Here is an 18,796-nt window from a genome sequence, read left to right as displayed (position 1 = left end):
ATATCGAACAATACGAATCACGACATCACGATAAATAATATTCTCATCTTGGAAAGGAAGTCTTGCGGTTGACCAACAACCAAAGACTATCCTAACCTTCCTTTAGGAAAATTAATGGTTTTTCCACGACGGAGCACGCGCGTATCTTCGCCAAGGAAATCGAGGAGAGTTCTTCATGGAGAAAGAAAGAGAAATAACGATGTAGAAGGCTCCTTTAAGCGTTGATCCGGTGGTCTATGGATGCTACGTATCTCACCTGTGATGTTGGATTTAGAGACGTGGAATTTTTTGAAACAGTTGACGAATTCGCCAAGTTTCATTGGTCAATGTATCCCAACTGATACTTTGATTTCCTAATTTCTTAAAATCCTAACTAATCCCAAAATTGAGTAAAGAGATGGTCGTATAGAATCGTAACTACGCGTCACTTTTTTTCTTATTCTTCTAAGAAAATTATGGGATCTTGGAGCAGCAGTCGCCAATTCTTATTGTTGGACTGTGCTCGAAGAAAGAAGAGACTATATGTCGAAGAAGCCTGGCAAATTGCCAACGAAGAGAGCAACTATTAATGACTGTCTATGCTGGCTATGGGTCGGCATTTGGCATTCCGTAGTCTATCGCTCCTTACACTAGCCTATGGGGTTAAATGATAATTGACATAATTTTCCAAGAATTTATCAGATATTTTGCAAAGTTTAAGCTAGACTATAGATACACACTGTTTACAGTTATTATTTACATGAATTTTGTATCAACAGGTACTCTATACAACAAATAAAAATAAATTCGAATGTAATTATATTAGTATTATTTTATTTCATTAGAATTAAACATTAAGTCCTGGATATGTCATTGCAATGCATCAAAAAAATTCGTAACTGGATCAATTATCGAACAAGATATAAAGTTAATAAGATAATAAATAAAAATTGATTTCTATCGAAGGTATTAGAACACCTTAAAATTGAAAAAGATGGTAAATACTTCGTACTTAAAATTACTATTCCAATAAATTATCACCTCGTTTGTGGTTACAAGATGTCCTGTCCTATACCTTATTCGTGCTTTCACTGTTATTTTAACATTGATTTATAATTAGTTTTAATTTCGGTGACTACTAATATCATAACCTTACTCCAAGCTCGATCGGTAACGCTGGAAATGACAGTGAGAAGGTAACGGAGTTCTCGACCCGCCTGAATGTAGGCAAGAAAAGCGCATCGGATGATGGAGGTCTATCCCACGTCTGCTCTGTGATATTATTACGGCATGAGAGGATCGTAACGGCGGTAATTCCATCGATCGATAAGCGATTGTGGCGACCTTAAAGGGTGAAAGATAAGCAACACGTGAAAAATCTCGCGTTCAGCTACCGTGCAACTCTTATCGCGGAAACCTGTAAGAAAGCCTTGACGAAACTCGTGGCCCTTATCGCCAGCTGGTTCAAGTGAAACGATCGCAAAATCGACCAACTCTGCTCGATTTCGAATCTAAACTTCAATTTCTCTCGTCGATTTTCGTAAAAGGGCATTAAACTTCGTAAGTCGTAAATATCCTTATACGTTACAGAATCTTGCAAAAAGAAAAAGACAATTTTGGAAAAATCTACATCCTATGTCCAAATATAATCTTTCCTTCCCATTTAATTTACTATACTAATATAATTTTCTTTTTTATTTAATGCAATAAAATGAGACTAGTATTTCTCTTAATTAAATAATTTCTCAATGAATTTATTTTACTATATATTCATCTTTTTTTTTTATTTTTAACCCTTTGCACCTTGACAAATTTTTCGAAAGAGAAAATTTCCTTTCGGAAAAGAAGAAAATTACAAGTAGATTGTTTTCTTCTCTCCTATTTTGATGTATATATATTAAACAAAATAACGCAATGAGGGTTTGTCAATGTCTTCATAATGGCGTAATACAAAGGACTGATTATAGTTGCAGTAATGACGAAGCAAGGAAAATATAATGGTTTTAGTAGATCCCTATATTCCTTTCGCTTAATGCAATCCCAAAAATGCAGCTGCACTCGCTGGAGCCCCGAGTGTATCAACCTGTATTACGTAAGAGGATTTTGTATTTAGGTAAACCTGCATTTTGTCCAAGATTCGAAAATCTGATGCCGAGTCTCCGTGGAGCAGAAGACAAGATAGACTTGAACCATATTTTTTCGGTTCCTTTGTGCTTCGAAATTGGTCGGCATTCTTTGCAAGTCTCTCACGCACACACGGCACTACACATTTTGCTGGAACGTAATCTGGAATATCTTTCCTCTACCCTAACTCTCTCGAGCTGTCTTTCTTTCTACTTCAATAAAGAAGAAACACAACGAAAAGAAATATTCCACAGAATTCTTTGATGCCAGATATACGCCTCCGAATATCCTCTTTTTCATTTCCCATTGTTTTTTTTTTCCCCGTTTCTTTTTTTACTTTCCCTTTTGCCCACTCTTTTTTTAATGGAAAAGCTAACGTTCCTGCGATGTTTTCTCTGTTAAATTGCACCGATCCGCGCGAGTACCGTGATTCTTTTAGTTAACAATCAACGAACCGAGTGTACCGTGAAATTCGAAATATATCGATAAAAGTTGTAATTATTTCCTTTTGTCGGGGAACTATCGCGCTGCTATCCAGTCCCATCGGGATACTCGGTGAGTTTCGAAGCAACGGTTGCACCGACACGATACATTTTACAACAAAATTTACACGCTTATGCACAGCCTATAGACGTAGAATCAAAATCGAATTCGCAATAAAGGAACACCGAATATACTCTGCGATGCTGCGAAATCCAAGTGTTAATTCTCAACATTGGTATACTTACACGGTAACAAATTACGAAAAATTTACACACCTATGCACACCTTTCCTCTTTTCAGGTATCGCCATTTAAGTTCCCGAATATCGATTCTTCTTATTAACCCTTTGCACTCGAGAGGCGTCCTCCAGTCGCCATTTGATAAAATTTCGAAGCTCGATATTAATTAATATATCAAATTCAAAATAATGTAACAGTGTGCGAGGTATCGAAATTAAATAATTCTACGTGTTAATTATTATACGATTTGTCATTTACTACTAAAATTTTTCAACTCGTACCCTTCTTTAGCCAAAAAATCGTCGAGCGCAAAGGGTTAACATTAGCTTCCGTTGCATAATTTTTCTAAAAAACAGAAGACTCGTTTCTACTAGTCTATTTTTCATAAATAAACCGTATATTGTTCATCGAATTGATAAACGAACACGACAAATCGTTTACAGCAATTCACAGCTGGGAAAATCGAAATCGAAGACAGGAAAGCATAAGAAAAGCGAATTTGACTTCCACTCTCGGTCTCTTGAGTCACCCGTTATATTACATCCCGCATTTAACTTATAAATCATTCTCAGCGACGATGAGGAACAGCATGGAGGGCAAGACGGAACCCCGATACATCCCGGAAATCAGTACGCAACTCCGCTTCCGATTTCGCGGAGTTTCTGCTTCCGAATCCCGGAAATCGCAACCACGCGGCCGCTTCCGGCCCGTTCGTTAACAACGAATCTTCACTGGTGCTACTGCAAGCTCGCGTGAAACCGTTCGTGCAACCTTCCCGATACGTTACCGGAATGGCTAAGTAGCCTGTTAGCGCGATACGAAGATACAGCAGAGTCCACTGCGACACCGTCTGAAGGAAAAACTTTAATTACCCCCTTCCCAAGGATCATTTTCATATCCCGCAGACTACTTCTGAGCCCTTCCTCGAGTCTCGGCTAATATCGGCCTGCCAACCGGTCTCCGCTTTAATCCACACGGCCAAGTTGCTGCAAGAAGTGACACTTCACGTGTGTCCTCCGAGATAGCGAAACTTCGATTAACCGACTAATTAGTATCGGGGAAACTGGATAATCCGATGATTTGATTCGCGACTGCGTTTCGCGCGAGAAATAATCATTCTTCCTGTACTTCGTGACTAAGCCACTTCCCGCAGCTATCGAATTATTATTTTAGAAAATTAACCCGTTGCACTCGACGATTTTTTGGCTAGAGAAGAGTAGAAATTCAAAGATTCTCTATTAAAAACTGACGATACTTTTTTGAGCAGTAAATAAAAGATTGTATAATAATAGAATTATAGAATTATTTGACTTCGATACTTTGCACACTGTTACATTACGTTAAATTTGATATATTAATTAATATCGATCTTCCAAATTTTGTGAAATGGTGACTGAAGGTCACCTCTCGAGTGCAAAGGGTTAATAGTACTCGGTGGAATGGTTTCTTCGTTATTATTTCATTCGTGCAGGGATTCATCCCACAGACGTGTCTCTGTCGTCATATTCCATGGTATATCGGTAACCATAAACTGGGAATCTTGAATTTTATGAGGGGGTCGAATGTTAATAGGAGAATGTGGTATAGGTAGATGCACATGTACGTGTACATGTAAATATAAAAATAAATAAATGACGTAGGTGTGCATTTGTGCATTTTGTTACTGTCGATGTTGCTCTGGATGAACAGATTTTTGGATAATAATCAAATATCTTTGGATAATAATAATAATAATAGGATGATTACACTGAATCTACTTGTAAAGAAAGGAAGCCTGAAAATTGACGATACTTTGAATATAATTATAAACGACGATGAAATTTCTACGAAAAAGGTGGGAACGATTTTGGAGTAGCTTAAAACGTTTGGTAGTGGGGAGTTTATGAAGAAAGTTATGGCGTACCAGAACGTATTCTAAGATTAGGACGAACTGGGAGAAAAATGCGGTCCTTTTAACAAATGCAAATTAACCTATTATTTAACACTCGAACTATCATGCGGATTTAAATATACCGCGCATAGATAATATTAATCAGTCCCTTAACGACTATCCCCGTGTTAACACGGCCCCGATTTTATGTAAAATTTCCTTTATCCCGTATTAACACGGTCATACTTTATCCACCGAGTTTATATCAAACCGTGTATATTCGTATTTTCTAAAATATCAGCTTTTCCGTAATCGTGATCGCGGTATATAATTGAACATTGCGAGTTACTATTACTAAATCGATGGTAAGAAAAATTCAGGAATTTTTGTCCGATTTTTGCAAAAATAATTATAACACGTGTACAAAACGTGGGCTATTATCTGGATAAAAATCAATTTTAACTCGGCCAACAACAGGTGCATGTCTGAAACCATTTTGGCTGGTTCGATCAACAACCATAGGGTTAATTCGGTTAGCTGCCTTGCTCCGTCAGAATTTGATTATTCTAACGCAAATTTATTTATGCTTCGTTGCATATCATATTTGAAACGATTTGAAAATACGAACTCACGGTATATTTAAATATTTCACCCTGCTCGAGGATTTCAGTGTCAAAAAATACGTGTATATGTTACGTTCGAGAATTCCAAGTCGTTAGCTTATCTCGTATTCAAGATGATTCGTAGTATTCAAATCAAGATACATAATAGAGGTGTTCGTAATGTCATACGGCCCTTTTTTGCAATTTCTTCAAAAGCATGACGCTGTTTAAACTTTCAATTGCTCTCCCGTTTGTGCGTGGTGCTTTCCACGCTGCCTGCAAACGCGCCCGGAAGGAAATTTGAATTCGAAAGACGGAGATTAAAATGTTATCAGGTGTATCCGTGTGACGGGGCCGTCACATCGGCGACGTTTTTTTCTCTCTCTCTTTTGACCAAGGGAATCGTCTAAAAATCGATACGAGCCGATCGATCGCCCCTATCTATCCCGAAATCTAATAAAATCTAGCGTGGCAAAATTCGATTCGAAAATTTTTAAACACGCCATATCCGTGAAGCTTGAAAAGGACTAACAATCGAATTACTTTTATCGCAATTAATTACTCATTTAGATGGAAGTTTACTTTATTGATTCTCCCCTAAATCAATTTATCTTCTCTCCTTCTATTTAAAGAAAGCTGTATTTTAAAATTAGAAAGAAATTTAAATCACGGTTACTTGTAAAGGTAACTTATGCTACTTTTAACTTACAATAATTATGCTACTTTTCCTAACGAAAGATATAGAATTCGAGAATCCAAAATGACTTTTATCCAAAGAATAATTATCACGAGGCCTCAATTTTCGTGATACTTGCAAAAATTATTGCCACTACGTGGAACTCTGCCTATACGTGTGTCGAGGATAAAGCAAATCTTCGTCAATTACTAACAACTAATAGCTAATTTTCGGTTAACACGAGAAAATTTATATTCGGTCTCGTTTTCAACGAATTTTCAACGAAGATTCGCTCCCTATCCGATTCTACGAGCATCTACACGGCATATCTACACAACCGATAGTTCCTCGGAGAAACGAGCAACATTAAAGAACTTGATGGGCTAACGAAGTTAATTGCACATGACATAAATTGTGTCGGGAAGAAAAAAAAGAAATTAAAAGGCTTTCGCCTAAATAGGTTGTCGAGTGAGACGAAAAAAGGGGTGCACCAGGTACGGATAAAAGGAACTGGGTTAGATTAGGTCAGTCGTAACGGGCGGTAAAACAATGCTACGAGACCAGAGCTTGGACGGAACCCTTTGATTGTGCGTAGAAAATGTCGTCGATTCGGTTGCGCCTTTATCGATCAAATTTCTCTCGAGCGAGCCCCCAAGCATCGCAGGCCAAAGCATTCGTACAACGTTCCTCCTCCACCGCCTACTCCGCCTCCACCTTCACAACTAGCCCTGCTTGTTTTCCTTTTCACCGAGTGTATTTCAAACAGTACATAAAACCGTTATCAGAAACGTTTCTGCTGCGTTTATGCTCGCATTTCTCCCGTGAACTGATAAAGGACGGGTCTCGAAAAGCGAGTCGTGCCGTTGTAACGTATTGTTGTCGGGATTTACGGCCGCGTAATTGCACGACAATCTCCTGATTAACCCTTTAGAGACCCGACTTGAAATTGCTTCTAAACGGTTCAGTTGGTCGTGACTAGGGAATTTTTGGTAATTAGTTTCGTGAAAATGGGCTACTTGGTACTCAATAATCTTCCTCCTTTCCTTTTTATTTTACATCTCCGTGGTCTAGTACATTAACCGGTGAGTTGGCTTTTACGAAAGTACGCGCTTGCTCGGTACGAACAAATGCAGATGAAGATATCGTGTCAACGCAGTGACGGTAGAAACATTAATATCTTTCAAGTATCCGTGATAATTTAGCTGGTTATAGAAGGGTTTTCCAATGACGAATCAACTCGTCGCTTTGAGTTAACAGGTTAAATAAATATCGGAAGCCAATTAGGTTGCATGTGCGAAAAAATTAGATCGACGTTTTCGTGTTTTCATTATAAAAGTATCTCGAAGGGATTATTAATGATAATTAACGAGTCTCTTTAAGCAAGCAGCAATCGCACCGATAAATCTGCGCTATAGCCAAACGAAATCGGCACTTCCGTCTCAATGGGACGACGATAAATAACTGAAAATGATATCACGCCACTCGAGTCAGTAGTAATTCCAGCAATAAATCCGACAATGCCGTTTAACCAATCATCGCGAGCGTCGCCTAGGGAATCGAGGATTACGGTTAACGGCACGTGAACAGTCAGCCAATCACTCGTACCTAATATTTACCACGTATACCGTGCAGAGCGATCGAGAAACTTGTAATCCAACGAAACTGTTCAGTCTTCCTTTACTACATCACGGAATATTTAATCGTTCGCGTGAAATTTCCCCGATTTCTTGGTTCCGGCACAATCAACAAGGCCGATCTCCATAAACTCGAAACGCTTCGCCAAGATTCGAGCAATTACGGAATTCCGTGGACAAAACGAGGTCCGATTCGACAAGCGAGAATTGCAAGCGTTGCGAATACGGCTTAAAATCGCGCGCACTGGAAAACGCTGCTTTTCAGTCGGTTTTAATGCATCGCGTTTATCTATTTATCTTATACGCCATGTCGTTGTCTCGCTTCACGGTGGAAATTCGATTTCGCGGTAAAAACACCTCTTTCACGACCAAAATTCTTCGAAAAAAATTTATGCGATATTACTTTGCTAGCTAAAATATGGGATGATAGTTAAAAAATAAGAAATTGTATTTATCCTTTAATCCTACATTATGTATTATGACATTACCCATTCTTTATACGGATGGTCTGATTTCTAAGTATATTTATTTATTTTTCCTTTTTTCTTTTCTTTTTTAATTTTTTTTTTTTTTTTTTTTTTTTTTTTTTTTTTTTTTTTTTGTGACGTGCGAAGAAGAAATTCGTTTCTTTTAAATAAAATTGTAAAATGAAATTGTCCGAGAACACGAAGAAACGTAATTCATAAATCAAAATGTTTAAACGAATGAGAAAACGATAGAAAGAGAAAAAAATAATTTGAATCGCGCAAAATAATCCTTTTAAGTTGGCCGCGCTACACGTTTAATAATGGCGCACTTAATACGCGGCAATGGCCGTACCTGACGCGTGTGTAAACTAACCACTCGGCCACGAGCCCGTCGTTAATTAGAAACGCGGCGAAAAAGAGGATACTTTCCGGGCAAAACTCGTGTGATCGGTAAACCAAACGGGACAACCGGTAAATGGCAGCTTTTATCAGATAAATTGAAGAATGTCTAACGAATTCGTTTATATTTTCATTACAACATATTAAAGAATTTCAATCGACACATGTTATCACTACGAATAATATCGCGGAATATTTCGTACGCCGAAATATATTTTTATGAATATTCAAATTATTTTAAGCGAGATAGAAGTTGACGAAAACAGCATGTCGATCTCAATGGACAAAAAATATCGATCTAAACTTTTTTCTTTCATCTGGAGTATACTCGAAGGTTAACAACCTAATTAATGTCATTAATTAAGTTCAAGTATTGATGTTGCGCATCGAGAAGTATTAAAAAAAGAATCGAAAAAAACGAGGGTACGATGCATGGTATAATCCGAATATAACTGTACTTCTTGCGAACTTTCGAATGTTCCTTCTTTTCGCGGTATAAACACAAGGGCGTACCAAAGATTCCGTAACTAGGTTAACCCTGTCAGGATTCAAGACGCTGCACATCCAACGCCAGAAATTCGTAAAGCCGTGCAAGAAATGGCTTAAGCTCCGTATTTACCCGCGAAACCGCCAGCGGGAGCAGAAAGCGCAATACGAATATTTACGTAATTTACCCTTTATGCCCGTCCACGCTAAGAGAACTCAGCGAGGACTGTTATCCTCGGTTGCTAAATTAGGTAGATTTAAGCGCCACACAAGTGACTGTAAACTACAAGACTACTTAACACGGAACGAAAAGTCTATCTTAAAACTGTTTTCTTTTCTTTCACGATGCACAGGCATCAAAACCGTCAGTCATATGCAACGCATTTCTCACTTTTATGCAAGGGCGGTTCAAAGATTCGTAACTAGGTTAATCTTGATAGGTATGGAATTCCCCTTGGGATTCCTAAATCAGTAAAGGCACCGAGAACACCAATAGATCGATAATTTCACTCATCCGTATCGACCGAGTTATATTCACAAATATCGTGGAAACAAACGAGCCGAAGAAACAATCGTATACTTGAAATTACACGCGAACCGTTCTAATCGACCATTCTTTCCCCCGGCATTTCAAACGTATTGCATTTTCGCGGCATAAACACGAGGGCGTTCCAAAAGCAACGCAACTAGGTTAACTCTAACATTCACAGCGATACGAACGGTCTTCGACAAACACCAGCGAAATTCACATAGAAAGGAAACAGAAATATCCTCTACTCACCCGCGAAGCAGCTGATCGAGACTGACGACGACGACGTCGGCGACGCCGATGACGATGGCGACGATGACAGGTTATAACCTTTGATTCCACCGTGATCGAGAATCCCTCTCGACAGGTCGACAGCTCGAAATATCATACGCGACTACGAAGAATGCTAAGTACAGGAGGCTTGAACACGATCCGAACCGCGTATCGACTCAACGACTGCGGAAATACCACTCACTGCACCGTTCGCCACGAGCGTGCACAATGAAACGACAGACGGACATACGATGACAACGACGACGACGATGAGCAAAGGGCAGAAAACGTTTCCCTGCTTCCACCACTGACACCGCCCTCGCGCCTCGCCACACTCGTCGCGGCTCTGCGCGTGCGCGACGCCGCCTCGACTATGCGCATGCGCACGCATTTCATCCCGCACCTGTTTCCAAGCTTTCGTAGCGAGACACAGAATTCTCGTGCACGGCAAAACTTTCGGAAGCACATTACATTCCCGTTACAATGTTTCCGACATATTTCTGTCACCTTTATCAAGCTCTACGCTCCACGTTTGTCAGACTTCGAGCTTAAGGCACCACCATTTTCGTGGCTTCGATATTCGAATGTATGATTAATTGAAATTGAATCATACAGTTTCGAAAACATTCTCCTTAACCGCTCCACTCTACTTTTGGTCGGTAAATTCTACATTTTTTTTATTCCTGCTTTTTTTCTTTTCTTTGATTACTATGTACGTAATTTGTGCTCGAATATTAAGAGGTTATCCTAAATTAAATCTGACCAGAATTTAAGAAACGGTATTTTCTTGGTTTTAGTAGCCATGAGAATGTAAATTTCCTGTAATTTGAAATTAGCGCGTGCAATAACGGAGCGCGTCGGTTATGTTCGCCTTATCTCACACAAAATATCTTTGCATCGTTTTACTGATGTGCGGTATTTATGTTGTAGGAGAGTAAACACTCGTCGCTGCTATTCTTACTATTCTAATTTTACTTGTACGTGTATCGGTATTAAACTAATATCAAAAAGCACTTTGCGTCCCTCTTATCTTTCATGTCCCTTGAGTGAAAACTTGAACTTTAGAAAGTCAAAGAAGAAACGCCGGGACAATGTATTTATTTTACATTCTTTCATATCGCTGAAACATACCGTGAGGTTGAAATAGATGCTCGAAAATAGAAAAAAGCATAATAAAACGTGCATGGAATAAATTAAAGTTATAAAGGGTAAATATACTTCTAAGTAATACCCGCCTAAAGTAAACTCCAGGTATTTTCAACGGAATATTATATTGTTTAAACCCAATTTTATTCGAAAGGAATTTTTATAGGTTTTATAGGAAGTTACAAATTCATAAACACCCCAACGCAAAGGAACGCTCTCGAGGAAAGGTGATTTTAAGTCCCTACAATGTAGCCCTTAGACGATGCAGAGTCGATTAAAGTTCAAGGTACGAAAAAGTTTTCCAATCAGAACGGAACGTATTTGTATGAACCTTTCTTTTCTCGACAGCCAACCAGCCGACTGAGACAATCGACGAATGGGACGAAGGAAGAAAGTTGTCGAGTGCCCACAAGATATCTTTCCCAATGAATTCTTCAATCGAGCTTTAACATGGAAGGCTGTCTATAACGATTGCCGACTGCTTAACAGTTCTTAACTCGACCTCCTGCCGCAGTCTCTTTCCTTTCTTCGGTGCTTGAAACTTCTAGAGAAGGAAATGAACCACCTATGGCTACAATTAATAATGATCCTCGAATACTTCTACATTTATGTACATTTCTTATAATATTGGGTCATCCCAAAAGTTCTCGCGATTTAAAATCGTTCGCTTTGAAGTAATATGACTCTGATGAGTTTCAAAGGTACTTATCGATATGCATTAAAATTCAGATCTATTTACAAATGAAGGAACATAGACGGTGAATTCTACCTGCATGCAAAAATAATAATTAATCGTAGCTTATCGTATGGAAGGAAGACAATTACTCAGAATCATTAACTAATAGATATTATTTCAGGGAACATTACTCAAAATCATTTAAAGTTCTCTTCAAAGTCATTAAGGGTAATTCAAGAACACTTCAGGGATATTCGAAAATCGTCTCAAGATCATTTTGCAATCGTTTAATGTTATTTTTATTCGAATAATTGAGGATCGCAGATAGTAATCTCAAAGAAGAAATATCGTGGAAAAGGAAGAAAAATTTCAAAGTGTTTCGAAATTTCAGCATTGCAACGGTATAAATACAGCCAAGCCACAAAGCGTCCCGACGCTCGTTTCCACGGGCAACGTGCACCGATGGATCAAACCGTATCACGTGTTTTAAAGCTCCGCGAACCATCTTTATCGAGCAGCATTTAGTTGCCCCGAAAGTACGGCGTATCATGATTAGTTTTACAGCCATGTGTTCGACGTATTTTTCTCTGCCCATGAATTTTGATTAACTGGACGCCGGATCCGTAACTTTTTTCCACCGACGACGTTTGCAACTTTAATTTAGGTGAGAGCCGAGAAGTAAGTAACCGCAACGTGTTCTGTTGAAAAAAAGGATAAGAAAAGGACGGAAGGAGAAGAAAAGGAACGATACGATAATTGCGATTTTTATCTTACAATTTACCCTTTAAAATAAGCAGTCGACTTGCATGGCTCGATTTGCATTTAAATGAAATTTGAGTTGTTTTAAAACGCTGTAAAAACATTTCGCCGATGACTGGCACGCGGTCATCAAAGAAAAGGGTGTAACAATTGTTCCCTGATGAACAGGCTACCTCGCTTGATGAATGGAAATGAAGCGGACAAGGAACGAAAGGTGTAAGATGGAATCGCGACTGTAGCGTGTTAAGAATAGGCAACTTCAATTTTTATATACAGAGTGTCCATCGATGAACGCCACGAAGAAGGTGTAGAACGTAATTTTATATTATTTATTACATAAAATACACTAATGTAAAATGACAATTATTCTTTACCAATATAAAGTATATAGTAAATATAGTAGCAGTTCTTCACAGCATCAATCGTTTAGGAGGTATATCATCGATGTACACCTTATATAATTGATTCAGACAAGGATAACTTAAACCAAGCTAAATTCGAGATACATTTTCTCAATGGAAATTTCCTCTATAAAAATAAATCTCGAAAACTCGAGAATTATCAAATTTAGCTCGGTTAAGAGAAATTCTTGCAAATTAGAAATACATCATGAATATTAACACGAATGTATGACAAAATTCAATGTGCGAAAGTAAAAAGCGAGCAAGAGAGGTGCAAGAAAACCACGACGAGGTAAAAAACGCGGACACTCAATGGCCACGCTCGCGGCGAATGGTTCTTCACGGTTCTCCCCGGCGGAACGGCCAGCAATTTTAGCAGCGCTCGAGGAGTTCACGAACGCGCTGGCCATTTACCACAGCACGCTGAGAAAGCCCACGGAACACGATAACGATATTCTCGTCGACTGTTTGCCCCTCGATACCGAGTACGTTGCACCACTATACTTTGAACGAAATTTTAATGTTAACCTGATAACCCAACGAAAAGCTCGACTACTAGTGGAAAGAAATGGCTTTGTCGATATTATTTGTCGCAGCGTCTGTTGCAGCCACCTGAAAGCATTTGCCGAGAAGATTATGAAAATCCAAGATGCGAATGAACGAGCCACCGATAAGAAAGCTTACCAGAACAGGTTAGAGCAACATGTTCAGCTTTCAACGACGTATTTGATCAATTGGAGCATCGAGCATTGATCAATCGTAATTTTCAATCAACGCGATTGACCGATTGATATTTACAATTAATTTAATCGATTCGCGAGACTAATCCTCGATTGCCGATTCAGTATATCAATCGTCTATCGTCACTTGTTACTTTTTAACGAAAATTCGATCAAGATTCTATTCATTGTGTACCTCTTCATATTTGCTTTTCCATCGCAGCCAAAGAAAAGAGTCTCTCGACGGAATCTGATAACAGAAAGGTCTTGTTACACATGATAAATACATTTTTGATACCTTAGGTATCGAAGATGGATGTCAAATTCTTCATTCTATTTTAGCAAACATAACTTACGATTTAAAGTCGCCAGGTACAGGAAGACATTGCTATAAATCATTTTCCATTCGAAATAAATCTCGTGCTTGTGCAACAAATGTCGTGCAGATCAAATGCTCTTTCAAATATCCGAATTCAGTTACATTTAGCATACTGTTTCGATGTTTCAATTTTCAATTTCCTACCGCCAGATCGACCAACAATATGACCCAATATGTCTCGTGTAACTTTGTCGGTTTCATAAATAGCACTGCCGCATAATTCGTTTGTGTATAAGAAATGAATCTTCTAAAGCCTCCAGAATTTTCATTGCTTCACTTGTAGCACAGAGACTGGAAATGTGGGTACAATGTCTTAAATGGGTCAGTATCTTCTTTATCTCCGACATCGAGCAATTTTCTTCGCATATTTATCTTCCATGCCATGAAAAAAAAAAAGATAAATTTATAAAAATTTGATATCTTGTAACAAAGTACATATATTTTGATAAATTTATAATAACAAATACCACTAACTTTGTGCAGTTTATACATGATGAGAATCATGGAAGATCTGAAAGAAGAGATCCGTGAACAGGGAACTTTCGAGGTATTATCAAAAGAGATCGAGAAAATCGTAACACGCGAGAAAGAGGTAGAAGCTCTGCTGAAAGAGGAAAAGGAGGTAAGAAGAACCGCGGCAGAGTTGCGGAAAATAATCGCCGAGAGGAAGGTAGCCAACGAGCAAGAGAAGAGACGAATACTGAACGAGCTCTCGGAAGAACAGGTACCAGAGCCATGTTTCCTACCGAAGACGCGTGAAAATTTTTAATTTTGCGTTTGTAACAACAGTGTAGCATGGAAAAACTGAAACTAATCGCGAACACGGTGCTGGAGTATGTTATGGAATGGGAGAAAGCGAAATGCGAGCAGAACTCGTTGCGCTGCGATATGGAAATAGAAAAATTGAAGGAGATATTAAACAACTGGCGCGTGCGTGAGAAAAATAAGGACCGTGTTCACGCTGAGCTAACGAAATTTTTGATCCAGGATACAGCGGTGAGCATGGTGTTCTTTGCGTTTGCGTGGATCCATCTTCATCTCATTTCGATGTTCATACTTCTCGTGAACCTTACTTCTCTCTTGTTTATATAATAATTGGCATGTAGAGAAATGGAAAAGAGTTTAAGAAACTGCTCACTTTTTCTTTCAAATGCACAGTCACTAGAGAGAAAAACGAAAGAATGGGAGGAACGATACGATCGAGAAAAAGAGACGTACGAGAAGGAAATCCGGCAGCTACGTATCGAGACAGAAACACGTCGAAAGCAGTTGGACGAACTTAAAGAAGAGGTAACTCAGCTTCCATTTCAAACAATAGAATTTTATTTCACTCTACTCTTTCAACACTTGTTATCCTTGGAACGAGTACTAGATTAATCGAACTGCTCGATCGGAATTATCGAACCTTGCTTAATCGTTCGACATAACCATGTGCAAATTTGTTATTTTCCTCCGTTTCTCCTCTAGCATAATCTTCGAAACAAAAACAGTCGTGCAGCGTAAATCTCGCAGCTCTTTCTTCCTCTTTTTTTTATTCGCAAAATTTATTCGACAGAAAGCGGAACAAATCGAGAAAAGGAATACAAATACGGCAAATGCAAACGAATAGGAATGTAAATGCAATGTCACGACTTATTAAATATTCTGTGTGACCTACTGATTTATTGCGTCACGGCCACGTTAATCCTATTGGAAATCAAAACTTGACAGCTTGCTTCTGTAAGCGTAGAATCAACGTGCAATGCGGGAAATCTACTGGGAAATCGATAACTCGTGTCAAGAACCCGTTTGCGGCTATTTTAAATCACGTGGAATTTCGAAAGAAAAAGAAAATTTTTCTTCGTCCCTCGGAAATTACTCAGTCCTTTCCGCATTACAGAAGTAAATTAACGAGAACGACATGTGTGAATAGCTGCACGAAATTTCTTTTTTTTTTTTTGTAATATTTCTCCTCTTTCGTCCTTTTTCTACAACCTAATCACCAAATCGATCGCCGCATCCATGGTGTTTAAATAAAACCGTAACAACGTTGCAGCATCGTCGCAATCAAGAGTTCATAGACACGTATCTAGCAGAAAAGGAAGCACTGAAGAAAGAGAAGGAGCTACAGGAGTGCATACGAAAAAGCGCAATCAAGATTCAAGCTTGGTGGCGAGGTGTTATGGTCCGTCGGAAGTTAGGGCCGTATCGACCTATGGAAAAAAAGAAAAAGCGTCAGGTCAAGACGAAAAAATAATTATCTTTATAGTTAACCCATTCCTTAATGCCAAGTCTTACAAATACGTATCCATTTACATATCCCTCTTGAGACAATGCTCAAATGAGAACACTATTTAAGTAAAACTTGAGTAAAAGTGAAACTTGCAAACCATAAACCAAGGGAAGCAATTTAGGAACAATTCGTATCCAATTGGAAAAATAGAAATTCTGCAATCTGGCGCAAAGAAAGCTTGATCTATAAGTTACACGGATTCGATTGACTACAAGTGAAGAAGAAAAGAAGAGAAGTAGCCATCTCGAATAGACGATCCACGTGAAATCACGATCTTACTCGTTCCTCGCATAACATGAAGCTAAAGAACGGTCACCAGCGGAGTATTATTCACGCAAGAACCTCATTTCCCGCACACCACTTCCTGAGATCCTGAGATCCTGCGGTGTTTAGAAACACTGTATGGAACACCATAATAATCAGCCTTTGCTATACGTAGCACGAAACTTTCTATACCATCTTGTTGCAGTTTCGTGAAATTCGCGAACATAACTCTACATAGGCACACAAATACGTGATCAAGTTTTATTAGCATGTATTAAATATACAAGCAATGCATGTCAAAAAACTTACATAAAATCTCCGACAACTTTGAGAAACTGTTGATTAAAATTTAAAAATGCTGACAATCTAATATAAAATTTTAATTATTAAAGAGTATCCTACTTTGACCGATAAATAAACAATTCATTCAAAGAACAATCTGTAAATATTTCGATGTCGAAAACAAACGGGATTGTTCTTAATTATTTGTATAATAATTAATATTTACAATTCCTTAGTTCCCTTTCATTCTTATAACTTCAATTATTCCAGTTCAATAAACCTTCCAAGTTAATTTACTTATAGATTAAAATACAGTAGCATATAATATTGTTTAAAATAAATACGTATTTTATAAGTCTAATTGTAATAACAAAATTTAATTCGAATGTTTGTAATCGATGTGTTCCAGCATAGAATGTATAATACAACTGTAGTAAACTGTTAAAAATCCTGCTCGAGGGTACTTACCAAATTCCAAATGCGAAAAAAAAAAATTAAAATATTTTACCTTAGGAATAACAAGACACACGTGTTGATTGTTCCCCTATTAAAGTACACCACCACTGAAGAGTGAAATCCTTTAAACAAAATTAGTTTAATGAACAAAAAACGTCGATATGAAAGTTTACCGCAACATTAAATACCTTCTCAAAGTGAAGATGGCGTCATGTAGCTTCGACGAGCTTCGAAATACTGTGACGACTCCCGTCACTTTTCGTGATAGAGAAAGTTTCTGCTTCGACAACGAACAGCCGTGCATTTTCCTTCATGAGAAATTCACGAACTCTCTAACCTACTCTGTTTGAAGGCATGCAAGCTTACCGCCGTGACCGTGCGGCCAACCACCTCCTTAGATTACGATATAAAGAACGGTTAATGCGATGTGGCGGTGCACGCACTCGATAGTGAAGTCCACACGATGTTTCCTAGCTCAGCTTCAATTAATAAAATAACCAAACGAACAAATGATTTTTCACACAAAAATAAATAAAAAATAGAGAAATTTTTCTTATTTATAAATTCACAAATCTTAAAAATTTGTACATAAACCGTTATTTATATTTATCAATTAAGTTCCACCTACTTGATCATCCATAGTTTGAAGATATATAAAACAGTTAACATTTTTAGAATAATTTAGTTAATGTATAGAACATCTAGCTTGATATTATCTAATGCGATAACAAATTATAACCAACAATCGATAACTATTCAAGTCACACCATTTATTTTTGCAACGCATACAACGATCCTTTATACGTATATATACATCTTCTATAGCTTGCAGTCCTATAATAATAGCGTATAGACTTATTGTACTATATCTTACTGCTTTACAATAAAAAAAAAATTCTGAAGCAGCAAACAATAATAAAAGGTTTAAAAGTTATGAACTAGAAAAGGTGAAGAAAAGATCGATTTCTGAATCGTTAGTAAATATATTATTCAAATAATAGAAATATTAATAGCAATATTCTTAAAGGAAACAACTTGTATAAATTGTATACCTTTATTATCTATGATGTAAAAATAAAAGTTAAGAATACTCTTTCGTTTTTGATTATATACTACATGCGTATACTATGTATACAATAACACTTCTTATGTACTCAAATTTTACTTGTATTTTCTTTCTCAAACATAAGTAAGTAAGGATAAAAGAAATTCGTATATTCAGAATACATATATAAATAATATATGCTATGGCTCATATGCAAAACGTACGTACTACAAATGTTTGTCACAGTGTAAATATTTATTTCTGTTTATTGTAATGAATAATGCACTTTCACGTTATTAATATAATTAAAGTAATTTGATTTTGTTCCATTTATATATTATATAGCTAACAAATATTATATTTCTTAACGATTATAATAACACTCTATTATTTTATTTACATTGTTTTAACTTCTTTAAAAACATGTTCTACAAGCAAAACTTTACAACGTAACCTAATCTTACTCGAATTTAATACACACCTAACCTATTTATTGTATGATACCTTCCACATGTGCCACAATGTGGCGCTGTAATACACTATTATTTAACATATTTAACTATTATTCAGTATTACTTCAAATAAAACGATTAAAATGCTATGAAAAATATTAACTATTTTACATAAAAGAATACC

At 37.5% G+C, this 18,796-nt stretch overlaps 2 protein-coding genes and 1 long non-coding RNA gene across 3 annotated transcripts in view; 1 reads left to right on the top strand and 2 right to left on the bottom strand.

Annotated features, from left to right (window-relative positions):
• The window catches only part of LOC108550741 (acetylcholine receptor subunit alpha-like), a 155,315-nt gene extending 145,391 nt beyond the window's left edge, over nucleotides 1-9,924 (bottom strand). The window contains 1 exon segment of the mRNA XM_017904579.1: nucleotides 9,741-9,924. The gene's annotated coding sequence lies outside the window, so the exon portion shown is untranslated.
• A 3,069-nt stretch (nucleotides 9,925-12,993) lies between these two features.
• On the top strand, nucleotides 12,994-16,196 carry LOC108550622 (IQ domain-containing protein G). Its single transcript, XM_017904393.1, has 6 exons — nucleotides 12,994-13,228; nucleotides 13,352-13,435; nucleotides 14,325-14,565; nucleotides 14,631-14,837; nucleotides 15,000-15,131; nucleotides 15,877-16,196. The coding sequence occupies exons 1-6, from the start codon at nucleotides 13,056-13,058 to the stop codon at nucleotides 16,075-16,077; spliced, it is 1,038 nt and encodes a 345-aa protein (XP_017759882.1). The 5' UTR covers nucleotides 12,994-13,055; the 3' UTR covers nucleotides 16,078-16,196.
• Nucleotides 13,836-17,390, bottom strand: LOC108550631 (uncharacterized). Its single transcript, XR_001890434.1, has 3 exons — nucleotides 17,304-17,390; nucleotides 17,168-17,237; nucleotides 13,836-14,213 (listed from the first exon to the last, which is right to left on the bottom strand). It is a non-coding gene; the product is annotated as an uncharacterized LOC108550631 (long non-coding RNA).
• Nucleotides 17,391-18,796: the final 1,406 nt, after the last annotated feature.

This window comes from Eufriesea mexicana, unplaced genomic scaffold, assembly GCF_001483705.2.
Source record: "Eufriesea mexicana isolate 0111107269 unplaced genomic scaffold, ASM148370v2 scaffold474474846, whole genome shotgun sequence".
Taxonomy (NCBI): domain Eukaryota; kingdom Metazoa; phylum Arthropoda; class Insecta; order Hymenoptera; family Apidae; genus Eufriesea; species Eufriesea mexicana.
The sequence above is the reverse complement of the archived record's forward strand: the minus strand, read 5'-3'. Positions and strand labels throughout refer to the sequence as shown.

What these genes read in the sequence shown, in the direction of transcription:
- LOC108550622 (XM_017904393.1), top strand. Translation starts at nt 13,056, where the DNA reads ATGGCCACGCTCGCGGCGAATGGTTCTTCACGGTTCTCCCCGGCGGAA. An exon ending in AAGAAAGCTTACCAGAACAG is followed by an intron (nt 13,436 to 14,324) that starts GTTAGAGCAACA and finishes AACTTTGTGCAG; the next exon opens with TTTATACATGATGAGAATCA. An exon ending in ACGAGCTCTCGGAAGAACAG is followed by an intron (nt 14,566 to 14,630) that starts GTACCAGAGCCA and finishes TTGTAACAACAG; the next exon opens with TGTAGCATGGAAAAACTGAA.